Source organism: Aythya fuligula, chromosome 18, assembly GCF_009819795.1.
Source record: "Aythya fuligula isolate bAytFul2 chromosome 18, bAytFul2.pri, whole genome shotgun sequence".
Taxonomy (NCBI): Eukaryota; Metazoa; Chordata; class Aves; order Anseriformes; family Anatidae; genus Aythya; species Aythya fuligula.
The window spans coordinates 320,299-338,135 of record NC_045576.1 but is presented as its reverse complement, the minus strand read 5'-3'; the positions used below and the strand labels follow the sequence as shown (position 1 = coordinate 338,135).

The 17,837-nt window shown below is 43.9% G+C and overlaps 1 protein-coding gene across 1 annotated transcript in view; it reads left to right on the top strand.

Annotated features, from left to right (window-relative positions):
* Positions 1-16,031: 16,031 nt before the first annotated feature.
* LOC116496662 (myosin-4-like) overlaps positions 16,032-17,837 on the top strand; it is a 40,706-nt gene continuing 38,900 nt past the window's right edge. The window contains exon 1 of the mRNA XM_032199902.1: positions 16,032-16,039. Coding sequence (XP_032055793.1) covers positions 16,032-16,039 — 8 coding nt within the window. The remainder of the gene's footprint in view (positions 16,040-17,837) is intronic.

The window sequence follows — 17,837 nt, the reverse complement described above, 5'->3', positions numbered from 1 at the left end:
TTTTACCTATATGAAATATTCATTGCAACAACAACGCCTTCTGCTGCACCTCACTTTGCTGTTCTCACTGATCTAGATGATGCTACTCTTGTATCAATGCCATACTGCTGTATTGATGCCTTCCTTACTTTTTTTTTCAGTCCAGAGTAGGACCGGTCATATTCCTACCAACAACATGGGTCTGAATGTATGATAGACCTCCTCCTCAGACTCTGGGACCTCTATCAGTTCACTACAGAAACCAGCGCTGACAGGCCAGGTCCATTGCATCAACTCATGATGGCAGCTCAGACATGAGTTTGTAAGCCCACTGACAGCAGCAGATATGGGACAGATACCACCTCAACACCATGGTGTGGTCCAAGCAGTGTGCAATGCTGTGGCATTTACACCAAACTTCCTCTGACCTGCCACAGATCATATGTACACTTAACTGTGCCTAACAGACTTCCTAAAAGTAGGCACACCATAAAATTAAAGGCTGGGTAAAAAGTTCTTCCTCCCTTCATTTGCCTGCCCCACCTTGAAAACACCCTGAAAGTGTTGAGACTCTACACCCACATCAGCCAGTTTCTGCCTTCCGTGTAACAGAGGTAATCTGATAGATAGTCTAATGTCCTCTGAAGAGACCGTTTCAGTCTTATGCCATGCCTATTACAAAGCCATGGCATTGCTGCAGCCAAGACTTACAATGGCAGTAAGGAAAAACACCTCTGGTCTGGTCAAACATTTCCAGCAACAAATATAATATACAAACATTAAATACATGTAGCTTGTATTCCAGCTAAAACCATTCACTTAAAGCCATCATACCTCAGCTGAGTCTGAAGGAAAAGAATTAGTTCCTACACACACTTCTGCAGAAAGAAGAAAATAAGGCATCGATCTGTTTCAGCCATGATACTGTCTCTGCCTTGCTGACATCTGCTGAACATCTTCAAATGTGAGGCTACAGCTATTTTTCTTCCCCATCTGGCACCATGGGCTTCACAGACTGGAATAAAAGGAGGATCTGATCCCATTCCTGGTATAGGTAACACCAAAAACATCTTGGAGCAGGACAATCAGGAATTAAAACAAAAACATCCTGAAAGGTGTGTGTGTGTGCTTCTTAAGACCTCTCTTCTACCTTCTATTTCAGATACCAACTTACTCCCCCAGAGAAAGCTGAACTAGCATGTAAACAACATGAGTGGCCTGTGTTAGGTTATGTGATAATAACTTGTCTGCACACCCACAAAGGAGTACAGAGAGACAACGGCAGAATGTGGAGAACAAATAGCCCTGTCCAGCCACTCGCAGGCCCATCAGCCCATCAAAGGCACTCCTTCACCAGCTCAGAGGAACACAGGTGGCAGATGGGAACCCGAATCAAGGACCCTGAGGGTTGAATACTTACCCTGGGTCCTTCCAGGGCCATTCCAGAATAGGCTCAGCCCCAGTGTCTAGACATGAAATCTACTGCCCCAAGTTACGAGGAGAAGCTTTCCAGAACATCTTTTGGATTGTCCAGGGTGTGGGACATGTGCAATACAGAGCAAGAGCAGTTTGGGGGCAGACAGGATTTAGGGGATGAGGAGAGGACTCAGAAGTGGGGAAAAGGAGGGTTTTGAGCATGAAAAATGTAGGAAAATATATAAGTTTAAAAGGGCCAATTAAGTGTTAATAGTGTATAAATAAATATGTAAAAGTGTATACAGTAAACTGTCAGTATGCTCATCTGTCTACGCCCTGTGACTGGTCAGCACAGACTGTCCTGTCTTCCAACCTCTGGGTACATGAGTGCCTGCCTATCCAGGGCAGCTACAGAGCAGACTGAGTGTGCCTAGGTGCTGCAGGAAACCACCTTGTACATACATATCCTGAGCTGCATCAAAAGCAGCGTGGCCAGAAAATCGAGGGAGGTGATTCTCTGCTGTACTCTGCTCTCACGAGACCCCACCTTGAGTACTGTGTTCAGCTCTAGGGCTCCCAATGTAAGAAGGGAAGAAACTGATCCTTTTGCAAATGTGTCTTATCTGCTAGAAATATTTACCAAACTTTTGAAATGTTGCTTGCGAGGGAAACTCCTCGGCTAACTAGGGTGATAGATTGAGAACACAATAGTATGTATGAGAAGACTGGTATATGAATTGACTTTTGTGAATACAGTTGGTTTCTCTTGAAAAAAATGGCAGCCCACCACAAATCGAGACCTAACTATTGACCATGAAGCAGGTAGAGACTGGAAAACTAAGGCCAGGTTTTCTGCAAACTGCCTGTTGGAAGTTGAGTTTCAAAGAGGTATTACCAACTGCAGAAGGATGTCCTCGATTTACAGTTTCTAACTTTACCAAATCTGGTAACAGGGCCCCAGTAAAGGAACAACATAGCCCTTTGGAAGGGATAAAAGGCATGAATGTCAGCCTTGCCTTCCTTCCTTTCTTTTAAGTATTTTGTGCTTTTTACCCATTCCCTACCTCCCTTTAAATTCTTTCTCTGAAATGGAATTTGTTGCAGTAAGTACTGTAAACTTGGGTAAGTACATGTGTAAATATTGCCAATAATGCGCACAGTCATGTTCAGTGTGAACTATCATGGCTAGGAACAATGCAGTTAAGTGCAATTTGTTACAGCAACAGGTACACAGGTTCTTTGCATTGACGGCGATAAATTCACTGTCTGCAAAAAAAAAGCTAGCATGCATGAAATACACAAGTGCGCCGCCTGGCTATTAATGTGTTAAAAGGCACAAAGGCTCTAGAGATTTCTCAGTTTCCATGGAGATACCTGGTATAACCAAGTGTTCAAATCTTACCCCATGGTGTCCCAATGGGGGGGGAGGGGGGGGGGGGAGGAGGGAGGAGGAGGGAGAAGACAGGGAATTTATTGCCATCAATCTGTTATAAATGAAGTCTCAACTCAATCTGAATTTAGTAATATTTATAAAAGGAATATTTATAAAAGGTATAAAAGGCAAGTAAACAGCGCTGGGTGTGCGGGGAGTCTACGCTCCACCAACACACATACACAAACATCAAACATTCTAAATATACAGAACATTGCTTTACATAATATACCCAAGTATTCCTATACATACGTACAATCAGGAAAGGTAACAAACAATCCTTTAAGTTCCATGACTTAACAGTCTCCATTTTCCATTCCTTTTCTTGATTACTAACAAGTCTCCATTTTCCATTCCTTTTGAACAATATGTCTCACTTTAAGTTGTCAAGCAACTCGGTCTTCAAGCCTTATGTATGTCGTTCTTCCCAGATCGAAGAAAAACATATCCGTCTCCTTTTCAAGGCCAATAGGCCTGAGTCAAAAGGCACGTTCAGGTCAACAGGGGGCGGAACAGCAAAGGCCTTCGATGGCTGTAGCAGCAGAGGGGCCCATGGTGTAGCAGTCAGATCAGTAAAGGAGCCCGCAGCTCCCTCACTATCTGGCAAACCACATGCTTCTGACTGTGGTCCCACATGGCTCTTTAAGGCCTCAGAGACTGCTCGCCAGGTGCCGAGCAATCCCACTGCAACCTTGCCATTTTTAGTAGCAGAGTCCCACACCTTGACCTCAGTTTGGTCCCATATTTCAGGCTCATAAACTGTCTGATTGTTAATAAGGAGAATAAGCAGTAAGGTTACCAGGACAGTCTTTGTTCCTAAGGACGTATGATTCCCCATAATGCACAACTGCTTACCAGCGAGAGGCAGCTGTGTGCACAGGTCCGCTTCTCTCAGCTGGAGCTTCTCTCCAGCTCCAGTGCGTCTATTTCCAGCAACTTTCTGTACAAGCTTCTCTGAGCAGTTTGCTGAGTCTGGCCGAACTGATCTTCATGAGGCAATCAAAATGCCTGTTCCCATCCTGGTCTCCATTCTGGCAGCCTGTTTCTCTTCACTTCTTTTTCCTGCTTCTTTATTGATGTAACTTCATCATGTTGCCTTTTTTTATCTTGAGGGCAGGCTCCCCTCTTATACCCTTCTCTCCACAGCAGTTCTTTTCAAAACAACTTTTCATTGGTCAAACAACTTTGAATGTAACAACAACAGCAAACACCCAGAAACATCCATGCCTTAAGGGCTGGAGAACAAGAGAACCAGCTGGGGAACAAGAAACTGGAGACTGCATGGAGTCTCCTGAATCACCTTTTTTTGTTCCCTCTAAACTCTTTTATATTCCTGATGGCCTCATCGTTAAGAGTCTAATGTTATCTCAACCATGGGTCTTTCCAACCCCCATGGCCACATTCCCAAATCTCCCCCTTCTTTATTAATATCAACCATTTTCTCGACACAAATTACCACTCCATATATAACAAGGTGATCAATGTGCCTTTTCCCATCCTGGTCTCAGTTCTGCTAGCCCGTTCCTTTTCATTCCTTCTTTCTAATTCTTTATTGATGACATAACTTCATTATATCATGTTGCCTTCCTTTTTTTTTTTTTTTTTTTTTTTTTTTTTTATCTTAAGGAGAGGCTCCCCTCTCATACCCTTCACCCCACAGCAGTTCTTTTCAAAACAACTTTTCATTGGTCAAACAACTTTGCATACAACTTTTCATTGGTCAAACAACTTTGCATATAACAGCAACAGCACACACCCAGAAACTTCCACGCCTTAATGGCTGGAGACCAAGCAACCCAAGACTGCATGGAGTCTCCTGAATCACTCTTCTTTGTTCACTCTGAACTCTACATTCCTGATGGCCTCATCGTTAAGAGTCTGATGTTATCATCAACCGTGGGGCTTGTCGACCCCCATGGCCACACTCCCACATCTCCCCCTTCTTTATTAATATCAACCATCTTCTCGACACGAATTACCACTCCATATATAACAAATCCAAAGAGCCTGTGTACCTGTTGCTGTAACAAATTGAACTTAACTGCATTGTTCCTAGCCATTATAGTTCACACTGAACGCGACTAGAGTAGGGGCATGCTGTGTTATTGGTGAATCTGTTACCGTGATAGTCCAGTACCCTGAATCTGACTGGACCCATTTCAGTTAATGCGTTATTGGTAAATCTGTGACTGTGATAGTTCAGTACACCGAATACAACCAGACCCATATTTTTCGGGGTCCAACAGAATGGCAAAGATAAGGTCAGAGTGTTCATTAGAGAGCCATTGAATTGTTAATACTCACCAAGCAGAGTGGCTCACTGCCCTCTGCTGGGATAGGAGTTTTTTTGCCAAGCTTCTGACTTGTCAGTTAGGCTCATGATTTAAAGATCGAAGCCAAAATTTCCTTAAGTGGTATATTCTTTATTGCAGCGCTGGATGCACGGGGAATCTTTGCACCTATCGTGCATGTTTGAAGTGACAAACTATCTCATATTTATACAGTGAAACAATGAATATTCTATTAACGCCTATACATATTCATTACCTAACCCCGCCTGCTCTCACTTCATATGCTAATTAGCTTATCAGTCCTTGCGCTTGTGCAAAGCCTTCCAAGAATTGTGGGCCGGGGTCTTCAAGATGTGGGCAGTGGTCTTTGGGAGGAAGACCATAGGTCTTCCTCGTGATGCACTTTTCATCTTTTGCTTAATCAGTTGTTTTCCAAGCTGTAAAAATGCTGAGTTGGCTTTCCGCCTAACTGAGGGTTGGCAGATAACAGGATGTCTCAGTTAACAAGACATAACAGACGGTTGACTCAAGTTATCTCAAGTCTCAGCCTAACTGAGGGTTGACAGATAACGGGATGTTTTCAAATAACAAGGTGCTTCAACATAACAGAAGGTCAACAGATAACAAGATGTCATTTACTTTGTTCTCATTAATTTTTTAACCATGAGATTTATTCTATTTTAAAGTGAGTCTATACAATATCACTCAGTGCAGAAGGTGTAGTTTCCTTATAGGTTGGGAGTTTTTCAGTTACGCAATTCTCTCCAGCTGGAATAATTTTCTTACCCAGAGACTGGCCTAAGGTATGGAGGTCCTTCATAGAGGCACCACGTAAGATTGGTAAGGGTGCGCCCAAAGCTAGGGCCTTATGCCACAACTCACCCCGTTCCTTATTAGGTTTGAACCTCTCTTTGAGTTTGGGGTATCTGGATTTTTGAGTATGTGTTTGGCAAACTCGCCAGGACTGGACGAGTCTGGGGACTTAGTACTGGATGAACTAATCCAGCCCACTCAGTATCCATACTTATCTATGTCTTGTTCAAAATCACTCCAGGTGGGAATGGGGGAGTGCGGATTTTGTCTACGACCATAGTCACCATCCCTATGAGCAGTTTGTATGCAATTCTGGGTATTTGCTACAAATACTTTAAGACTATCAATGAGTCCACAGATGAGAAGGGTTAATCAAGCTGGGTCAATAGGAGCTAACACTGAGGATTTCCTGAATTCATCTCTTTCATATATAGCCTGAATGCAGGCTTCTTTCTCTACTGCTACAGCCAGGTCAGAATAGCTTGTGGCTCTAATTTCCAGTCATTCTTCTCTCTCCTGGGGATCTATACCACTTGCCCAGCATGCAGTTTGTGCAGTTATAGAGTAATTATGGTCTCCTGGTGTGGTGGTTAAAAATACTTATGGTCCCCAAAAGCCTCTTGCTTCTTCCTCACTCAGCATAATTCAATCTCCTCCTTCAAGAGAAATTCGACACACTCAATTTACAGTTCTCCTGACCACCTTGAGAATTTCTCCTGCATTTTAACCAATTCTGCTGATGACCATAGAATCGTTCACACAGTAGTACGGATCTCATCTTCATCATCAAGAGTAGTTTCAGTTTTAACCAAAGTTCTCAAGGAAATCAATTAATGTTCAGAATCAGCAATCTCTTTGACCAAATCATCACTGTCAAAACAAATATCACCATACCAGCTTTCAGGGTCTGCACTATACTTTAGGCAATTGCTTCACAATCTTTCCTGTCAAATACGGAATAAAAGGCCCATAAAGAGCTTTGTCCTTTTTAATAACTAGAGGAATACAGTTTATTTGACAAATGCCACTATTTCCTATACCCATCCTCCAAGATATTTTCATAGGAAGGAGAGTAGCTTGACAGGGCTGGATGTCTGGCCAGGTAGTTCTGAATGATCACCAGAAGAGCAGAGCCCTGGGATTTGCCCAGTGACCTGTGCACCTCTTCAGCTGAATACTGTCAAGGTCAGAGGAGAAAAGTGAGGCATGTATGGGCAACACAAAGACAACAGAGAAAAGCAGTCTTGTGTTTGTGGGCTGTCAGAATGTCATTTCTCCGATATGTCTTTACTGCTTTGAATAGAAAACATCTCAAGGAAAGCACAGTGTTAATGTCCCAGACATAAAAGATTTTTTACAAAAGCAGTGGAGTCAGCACTAGGCAAGATACTTCTGACACTCTTCTATCACTTCTGAGTCACTTGGACATTTACAAATAATATCACGAGCTGCAAGGAACCCACAAGGATCACTGAGTCTAATTCATGGCTCCACACAGGACCATCCAAAAAAATCAACTCCTCTGTCTGAAAGCATTGTTCAAATCCTTCTTGAACTCTGGCAGGCTCAAAGTACTGTGACCACTGCCCTGGAGAGCCTGTTACAGTTACTGACCACCCTCATGGTGAAGAACCTTTTCCTAACACCATGCATGACCCTCCTCTGATAGAGTTTCATGCTGTTCCATCAGGTCTTATCACTGCTTACCAGAAAGAGGAGATCAGCGCCTGCCCCTCAGCAGTGCATTAATGTCTTAAAATAATGATAGCTGTTTCATAATCTAGCAGGCTCTGCAGGAAATGATAGCAAGGGTATATGGGACATAACTTAGGAGTGGTGTGAAGTTATATAAGGAGTGTGAAGCCACAAGGCCTGTTGAGATAGTATGGGAGGATTGTTCTGGGCTGTAATGCAGCCTTATCCATACAGCCTATAAATAGAGCTGCTACAGTGATCTTTCCCCCAACCTGTTCCTGGGATTTCCTTCAGATCAAGCCACTTTGGACACTCAGAGACCATGCTCAGGGACTATCATGTATCTTCAGTGATGATTACCTAGCTATCCTCTTCCAGGGTCACTTCTCAGAACGATCTTATATAACAACACACACACATTTACCTCCATTAAGAAAAAATATATACTAGCTCACACAGCTTTTAACTATTCATTAAGAAAATACCAGCTGCTTCTCCCCCATACATGTATTTTTAATTCTCCGCTACATTGGTGGGATATGACTTTCCATTACAAAAGCCTTTTTTCTTGGTATGTATTTCTGGAACAGGTCATCTTGAATGCAATCACACAATGTGTGTGGGACAGCCAGGGGATCAGGCCCAGTCAGCATGGGTTCATGAATGGCAAGTCCTGCCTGACCAATCTCATCCCCTTCTATGACCGGGTGACCTGCCTGGTGGATGAGGGAAACATTGTTGATGCAGTCATAGACTACATTAACACTACTATGTGTACTACTATGTGTACATAGACTTCAGCAAGACCTTTGACACAGTCTCCTACAGTATTCTCCTGGAGAATCTGGCAGCCCAGGGATTGGACAGGTATGCTCTTTGCTGGGTTAAAAAATGGCTTGATGGCCAGGCCCAGAGAGTGGTGGTGAACAGAGTGAAATCCAGATGGACATTGGTCACCAGTGCTGTTCCCCAGGGAGCGTTGGGGCTCATCCTCTTAATATCTTTATTGATGATTTGGATGAGGGAACTGACTGCATCCTCAGTAAGTTTGCAGATGGCACCAAGTTGGGGGGAAGCGTTGATTTGCTGGAGGGTAGGAAGGCCCTGCAGAGAGACATGGACAAGACGGGTAGAGGCCAGTAGGATGAGGTTCAGCATGGCTAAGTGCCAGGTCCTGCACTTTGGCCACAACAATCCCATGCAATGCTACAGGCTTGGGGAGAGAGTGGCTGGAAAGCTATGTGGAGGAAAAGGATGTTGGGGGTGCTGATTGATGCTTGCCTGAACATGAGCCGGCAGTGTGCCCAGGTGGCCAAGAAGGCCAATGACATCCTGGCTTGTATCAGGAATAGTGTAGCCAGCAGGACCAGGGAGGTGGTTGTTCCCCTGTACCTTGTCCCTCTGGTGAGGCAACACCTTGAATACTGTGTACAGTTTGGGGCCCCTTACCACAAGAAGGAAATCAAGGCCCTGAAACACATTCAGAGAAGAGCTACAACGCTGGTGAAGGGCCTGGAACACAAGTCCTATGAGGAGCGGCTGAGGGAACTGAGGTTGTTTGGTCTGGAGAAGAGGAGGCTCAGGGGAGACCTCGTTGCTCTCTACAACTCCCTGAAAGGAAGTTGTTGGGAACTGGGGATCAGTCTCTTCTTGTAGGTAACTAGCGATAGGACTACAGAGAATGGCCTCAGGTTGTGCCAGGGGAGTTTCAGGTTGGAAATTAGGAGACATTTCTTTTCCAAAAGACTATTCAGGCATTGGAACAGGTTGCCAGGGAAGTGGTGGCATTGCCATCCCTGGGGGTGTTCAAGGAAAGGTTGGACCTGGTGTTTAGGGACATGGTTTAGTTGGCAACGTTTGTAGTACGGTGGTGGTTGGATGATCTCAAAGGTCTTTTCCAATCTTAATGATTCAATGATTTCTATGATTTCCAAGTACGTCCTCAAATTATATTCACTATTAGCTCCTACTGTTTTCCCAGTGCAACCACCAGGTTTACTGAGCCAACTTTCCTTGAAATGCTTTTTTAAAACTGTCATTCTGCTAGAAAATTTCTATACTTCCAATAACAATGTAGTTTTAGTAAAAGCTCACACATCACAGTCAACAGATCAGCTATTTCATCCCATCTGGTCTTGGTCACTTGTTACTATTCATTTTGTCTATTTGGCAACATGCAGAATGTACAATCACCATCATTTTATTAGCTTAACAATTCTGGCATGGAAACCAAGCCAGTTCTTCCCAACACCATTTTGATTCTCTGCTGCTACTAGATAACATTCCAAGTTAGCAATATGAACTGGTCTTGTACACAGAGACAGTAGAAATATGAGGACAGTTGTAACTGGGAGCAAGCCAAGTGTGTTGTTCAAATTTCTTCTGCCTTTGCTTCTCCTTTTGTTGCCAGAAAGAAGGAAGAAGGTAGTTTGTTGCCCTCAAAATGCCAAGGTATAAACAATAGTCTAGTAATGAAGTGCTTTCTAATTAGGCTGCCTCAGGAAAGGCAGAAGGTGAAATAAGGCATTCAAGGTGAAATAGCCCCACAGTCCAACAGGTGATAAGCAATTTCTGCCAGTAATTTACACAGAATATGGATTGCTGCCAACCTCACAACTGTTGAAAAAATCTGAAGGTACGTATTACTGCTTTATGATGGAAAAAGTGATAAATTTAGGATAGAGATCACCTTTGAGCCCAAATAATATATATCATTGACTATTTTGCAGTGCTCCACTGTTAGTTGAAAGACATCCTCAGTGCCTATCCTCTGTTATTAAAACAGAATCATTGCAGTATCATACAGTTTTCACAAGTTTAGATTAATATTCTTTTCTCTTTACGTAAATTAACTTTCAACATTTATTTAAAAACTGTCATTTAAAGTCATGCTGACTCATTTCCAAACCTCAATACATGTGTTTCTCTTAAGTGCAGAAACACTTGCTGAGTTCAGAAACATATAAGATGCATCTTTCCATGAATATGCATGTATTCTGTCACCATTTTTCATTTGAGCCTAAAAATAAATGCCCAATACGTAAAAAATCTGAGAAAAGCTATGGAGGAATCTTCACTCTTTTGCCCATGGAATAGGAGACAATTGGCTAAAAGGCTTCAATGATCAGGACATTATGAAATGAAACTGGTGGGTTACTGTGGCTTTAAATTACAGTAAGAATCACAGCCAGGTTTTGCTCGTGCTGGGCTTTAGCCTTTCTGATTTTCTCCCTGCATATGCTAGCAACTTCCTTGAGCTCTCACTGAGTTGCCTGTCCCTTCTTCCACTGGACATAAACTCTTCTCCTGGAGACTCACCAAAACTTCCCTGTTCAGCCATGCCGGTCTTTTCCCCAACAACTCAACTTACGGCAGACTGGGACAGCCTGCTCCTCCACCTTGAAGGCTTCCTTTCTGAGCAGCATCCAGCCTTCCTGGACGCCTTTGCCCTTGAGGACTGACTCACAAGGGACCCTCCCAACCAGTGTCCTGAACAGTTCAATGTCTGCCCTCAGGAAGTCCAAGGTCTCAGTTTTACTGAACCCCCTCCTGACTTCACCAAAAATAGAGAACTCTACCATTTTGTGGAACACAAGTCCTATGAGGAGCAGCTGAGGGAACTGAGGTTGTTTAGTCTGGAGAAGAGGAAAGGGGAAACCTCATTGCTCTCTACAACTCCCTGAACGGAAGGTGTGGGAAGCTGAGGGCCAGCCTCTTCTCACAGTTAACTAGTGATAGGACTAGAAGGAATTGCCTCAAGTGGCACCAGGGGAGTTTCAAGTTGGAAATTAGGAGACATTTCTTCTCAGAAAGAGTGGTTAGGCACTCCTAGGGTTGCCCAGGGAAGTGATAGAGTCACCGTCCCTGGGAGTGTTTAAAGAAAGGTTGGATGTACTTAGGAACATGGTTTAGTGGGTAATATTGGTGGTTGGGGGATGATTGGACTAGATGATCTTGAAGGTCTTTCCCAACCTTAATGATTCTATGATTCTATTCTGTGGAAGCTACTCTTGCTTTTCTCCAGCACCAGTCCCACATAACTTTGCAACATGATTTACAGCACAGGGAACAGGGTTTATCCCCTAATGAACAATTATGGGATAAACTCTCTTCCCCCTTCATTCTTCCAGGTGTACTGCAATAACATTGACAGAATAATAAAAGTCAGAAAGGTAGATGATAACATTGCATGATGAACAAATATATATCTGCAGATATAGCAAACTAACTTTCAACTAACTGTGGAGCACTGAGAATAGCTACACTGGATGAGACCAAAAATGTCCATCCAACCAATTGGTGTCAGTTACAGATATACCATGTTATCAACTGTCTGGGGGACTTAGCATGGGCAGGTTTACTTCACAGGACAACTTGTTCTAGGAAAAGTATCTTTTAATGAACACCTGGTGGAAAAGATACTGGGTAAGTGTAATATGATCAAATGTATTTAGTTCTGTGAACAGGTGTGTTGCAACTGACTAACTGCAGTTAACTGAGGAGTCTTGCTGGGAGCACATGAATACAGAAAACAAACACTCCTATCCATAAAGAGCAAAAAAAAATCTAAGATAACAAAATGCACAAATTGTACAGGTTGTGGTTTGCATATCTAACCTGTCAGCTACCAAGACAGGCCTGCAGTTACATTTTACATATTGCTTAACAAAGCCAGAATTATGAGAACTCATGAAGATGCTGTTTCCTTGATGGATTTATCAACCCCTTGTAAACAGAAGAATTTTACAGAAACCATTCAGATGAATCAACATGTGTTCAAGATCTGGCACAATAAATGTGTAACATTTTTCTTGACAGATAAATTGCTGTAAAAGACTCCAGCCATACTTATCCTTTGGATAAATTCATATCTGCATATAACACGTGAAAATAAGTAATATGAACCACAACCCATCAAACAAGATGGACAATAGATTAATCACATCAATATCACACCTATACCTGCACAGATATATAAAGTGTTTATAGAATGTACCTGGTATTTTTACCTGAATTGTATTAAAATGTTATTTCAACTAATTTTCCTGGTACATTATGCTTTCCAAGTCTCTACATACAATGGTTTGTCTAACTGGTTTTTGAACCTAAGTAAGCTTTGAAGGTTCAGCATATCTGATTAAAGATGGAATTTTTTACTTAGCCACAAGAAATGTCTTCTATATCTCATTAGTTTAATGGAAACATTATTCCCCTACTCATACAATAGGAAGCAAGGTAGACATCTATACTCCTGAATTGGTAAGGCTCATTGGTAAGGCTTATTGGTGCCTTACTGGGATGCCTCAGAAAGTCGTCATGCTCAAAGCACAGACATGCAACCTTTCCATGTCTTCATATACTCTTGTTCCTTCAGTGCAATGGCTCCACAGTTGCCTGTTTGACAGTTATCGACAGGGGACACTCCCTTTTGTAAATAACACTGGTATCAGCATATAACCAGGAGATGGAGAACCCTCTTAAAGAACAACTTTGTGCTCTGTAAAACAAAAAGAAGAAGCAGTTATGGCATACACACCATGCTGTTCCTTTGCTGAATAAGTGGTGTACAGGGGTATACAGGGCTGCTTTACATATATTCACACTGTGAAGAAAAGTAAATGAATGAATGTTAAAACCCAAGAGGTTCTAGTTAAAAGGTCCTTTTATCTACTGGCAGCAAGCACAAATCTAGGACTGCCATCACCTATAAAGCTAGTTCCTTTTGGCTGTATTACATATGCACAGCCCAGGACATGGTTTGCTAGTCTTCCTGAAGCTCATCATCTACATGTCTTGCATACCCTTGTTTTTCATGAACCCAGACCCTCCTCTAATAACTTACGAATTCCCAGCCATGGTGGAGGATGATCTTTATCACTTCTCTTTCATTCTAGATGTGTGCCTTTGAGGTAATCATTGCTATTGACTCTTGGAGTAAGCTACCCTGCACAGGTGGCATCCACTATGACCTGTGGCAATGAATCACATCTCTTTTGTTTTTAATTATCATTCTGCTACATTCTTGTGTTGGTTTATAGTTATTGCATTAAAAAGACATTGAATGTTATGACACTCAGGGTTTTTCAGACCTCTGCATTTTACCTTCTGCAATTAATCTTTTTTGAACTGGAGAATCCAAGTCTACTTAGACATTCCTCAAGTGGAGGTTTTTCCATAACAGCTGTTCTTTCTTTCTACACACTTCTAAAAAAGTAACTTGTTCTGACAATCTGACAAGAAGGTATTTTATTTCAAATGCATCATTAATAATGATTTTGTTGAGATTCTAGAGATACTAGAGGTTCTTGAGATACTAGGGAACATCCAGAGGGCAGCTAGTAGCTTAAAATTAAATCAATATTATAAACGTTTGTAACACCTATTGTAAATAGCAGTCTAATCATACTGATATAGATTTGAGGCAAACTTTGAAATACTTGATATGCTAAACTTGATACACTTACTGTCATTTGTACTGTCTTTTTCAGATAGCTTTAACTGTGTTGATGTTTATAAGGCTATACACTTTCTTGTTAAAAGTAATGATTCTCAGAGTACACAGATTTTTTACTGGCTTTCATTTCTTTGTAGTGTTTTGATAAGCTAGAACACCATAAAATCACAGCACACACTATGCATATTGAAAATTGCTTGACTGACAGGTCTTAAAATGGTTCCATATGCGTAGAATCACCAATAGATGGGCGTGCCTTCAGAAAGGATTGGTTCTTCACCATATAACATCACTTAGTCACTTTTAATTAAAAAATATATTATGCATATATATATAAAAGTAAAGATATACATGTATAAAGTACCTATCACCATATTGATAAACACCCTTTGGAACCACTCTGATGGCAGGGGTAAGAACAGGAGTTGGCCTGCTGGTATCTCAGCACTTCTGTTTCCAACCAACTTTAAATTAAAAAAAAAAAAAAAAAAAAAAGCCACAAGACTTTGCTTAATTAAAAAGTGACCAAGGAGAAAATGATTTAAAAAATAAATAGTCTCTGACAGAGAACAATCTTCAATCTATTATCCCTATATCCATATCCCTATATCCAAGGCAGGGCACACAGGGAAGACACTAAAGCTTGGCCTGCTTGACCAGGGAGCAGTGGTATCCACCCAGCAGATGGCCATGGCCTCACAGAGCTCAACCCCCACCACAACCAACGCAGCCTCCCAGACAGACCTCTAGAGAGAACGTGCTGCCACCCAGGTGTGTCAGGCTGCCAGGTGTGCACTACTCTTAGGCCAACACAGGATGGCAGGAGTGAGCACAGCTGTGGGAGGTGTGCCCACACTGAAGAACTGCTTCACCTGGTGACAGGGCTTCAGGAGGAGATGGGCAGGCTGAGGAGTATCAGGGAGTCAGAGAAGGGGATCTGGTGTGGTAGAGCTCTGCCATCCTTGAGACAGGCTCCTCAGCCAGCTAGTACACATGAAATGAAGGTTCCCCTACCCCCTCACCACCAGGCAGAGGGAGGGGACCTAAGAGACAGGGTGAAGTGGAAGCAGGTTCCCGTTCAGTGCAGCAGGTGAACCTCCCCACTGCCTACCTCACCTTTCCAGGTGCTGCTACAAAACAGGTATGAGGTTCTGAAACTTGATGGGCAAGCAGAAGACAGTGTGGACAAAGGTCCATCCCCACTGGGGGCATTGCTGGGGGCAAGTCAGCCTACCCCCCACAACACAACAACCTCCAACAAGAAGAAAAGAAGGGTTGTTGTCATGGGGGACTCCCTTCTGAAGGGAACAGAGAGGGGGATAAGGCAATGGCACAGCTGAAGTGCATCTACACTAATGCACGCATCATGGGTAACAAACAGGAGGAGCTGGAAGCCATTGTGCAGCAGGCAGGCTATGCATTGGTTGCCATCACGGAGACGTGGTGGGACCACTCTTATGGCTGGAGTGCTGCAATGACTGGCTATAAGCTCTTCAGAAGGGACAGGCAGCAGAGAAGGGGTGGTGGTGTGGCTCTCTATATTAGAGAATATTTCGATGTTGTGGAACTCGAGACTGGGAATGACAAGGTTGAGTCCCTTTGGGTTAGGATCGGTGGGAAGGCCAACAAGGCTAGCGTCCTTGTGGGGGTCTGTTATAGACCGCCAAACCAGGACGAGTAGATGGATGAGGAGTTCTACAGGCAGCTGACAGAAGTTGCGAAATTGTCAGCGCTTGTTCTCGTGGGGGACTTCAACTTCCCTGACATATCCTGAAAGCACAACACAGCCCAGAGAAAGCAGTCTAGGAGGTTTCTGGACAGCGTGGAAGATAACTTCCTGACACAGCTTATTAGTGAGCCTACTATGGGTGGTGCCCCACTAGACCTTCTCCTCACAGAGAAGGACTGGTGGGAGATGTGGTGGTCGGAAGCTGTCTTGGGCAGAGTGACCATGACATGGTAGAGGCTCTATTCTTGGCGAGGCCAGGAAGGGGACCAGCAAAACCGCTGTATTGGACTTCTGGAGGGCTGACTTTGAGCTGCTCAGGATACTGGTTGGTAGAGTCCCTTGGGAGGTGGTTCTGAAGGGCAGAGGAGTCCAGGCAGGCTGGGCGCTCTTCAAGAAGGAAATCTTAATGGCTCAGGAGCGGTCTGTCCCCACGTGCCCAAAGATGAGCCGACGTGGAAGAAGACCGGCCTGGCTCTGTTGCCTTCAGGGTGCAGTGGTGACCTGGTTCAGGAACGGCACAGCAACCAACCCCAGGCCACTCGGTCCATCGGCTCACAGACACCAATGTGGAGGATGGCAAATGGTGTTTATTGTCCAGTCACATGGCGTTATATAGCCAAGGCCCACAACGTCACTTCTGCTTGCTTATGTCACAGACCACATGCTACTGCCCATCAAGGGAGGGGCTCCACCTTTCCGTACAGCGCGATACCTTCTGGCCACCAGACCCTAACTACCCACATGGGTCAACAGAGTGTTGCAGCTTGAGTTTAGGAGAAAAAAGAGGGTTTATAATCTTTGGAAAAAAGGGCGGGCCACTGAGGAGGACTACAAGAATGTTATGAGGCTGTGCAGGGACAAAATTAGAAAGGCCAAAGCTCATCTGGAGCTCAGTCTGGCTACTGCCGTTAAAGACAACAAAAAATGTTTTTACAAATACATCAGTGCAAAACGGAGGACTAAAGAGAATCTCCATCCTTTACTGGATGCAGGGGGAAACCTCGTTACAAAAGATGAGGAAAAGGCAGAGGTGCTTAATGCCTTCTTTGCCGCAGTCTTTAGCGGCAAGAGCAGTTGTTGTCTGGATACCCAGCACCCTGAGCTGGTGGAAGGGGATGGGGAGCAGAACGTGGCCCTCATAATCCTCTAGGAAGTGGCCTCAGTAAGTCTGAAGATGACACCAAGTTAGGTGCATGTGTCAATCTGCTTGAGGGTAGGAAGGCTCTGCAGGAGGATCTGGATAGGCTGCACCGATGGGCTGAGGCCAACCGTATGAAGTTCAACAAGGCCAAGTGCTGGGTCCTGCACTTGGGGCACAACAACCCCAAGCAGCACTACAGGCTGGGAGATGAGTGACTGGAAAGCTGCCTGGCAGAGAAGGACCTGGGCGTATTGGATGCTAGTCGGCTGAATATGAGCCAGCAGTGTCCTCAGGTGGCCAAGAAGGCCAACAGCATCCTGGCTTGCATAAGAAGCAGTGTGGCCAGCAGGGCTAGGGAAGTGATCGTCCCCCTGTACTCGGCTCTGGTGAGGCAGCACCTCGAGTGCTGTGTTCAGTTTTGGGTCCCTCACTACAAGAAGAACATGGAGGTGCTCGAGAGAGTCCAGAGAAGGGCAACAAAGCTGGTGAGGGGTCTGGAGAACAAGTTCTACGAGGAGCGGCTGAGGGAGCTGGGCTTGTGGGGGTTGGTCTATTCTCCCATGTGCCTGCCGACAGGACGAGGGGGAATGGGCTAAAGTTGTGCCAGGGGAGGTTTAGGTTGTATATTAGGAAAAACTTCTTTACCAAAAAAGTTGTTAAGCATTGGAATGGGCTGCCCAGGGAAGTGGTGGAGTCACCATCCCTGGAGGTCTTTAAAAGATGTTTAGATGGAGTGCTTAGTGATATGGTTTAGTGGAGAACTAGTTAGTGTTAGGTCAGAGGTTGAACTAGGTGATCTTGAAGGTCTCTTCCAACCAAGACGACGATTCTGTGATTCTTGCTCTGTATCAGCTGGAAAACGCTCCAAGAGTATGTACTGACGCTTT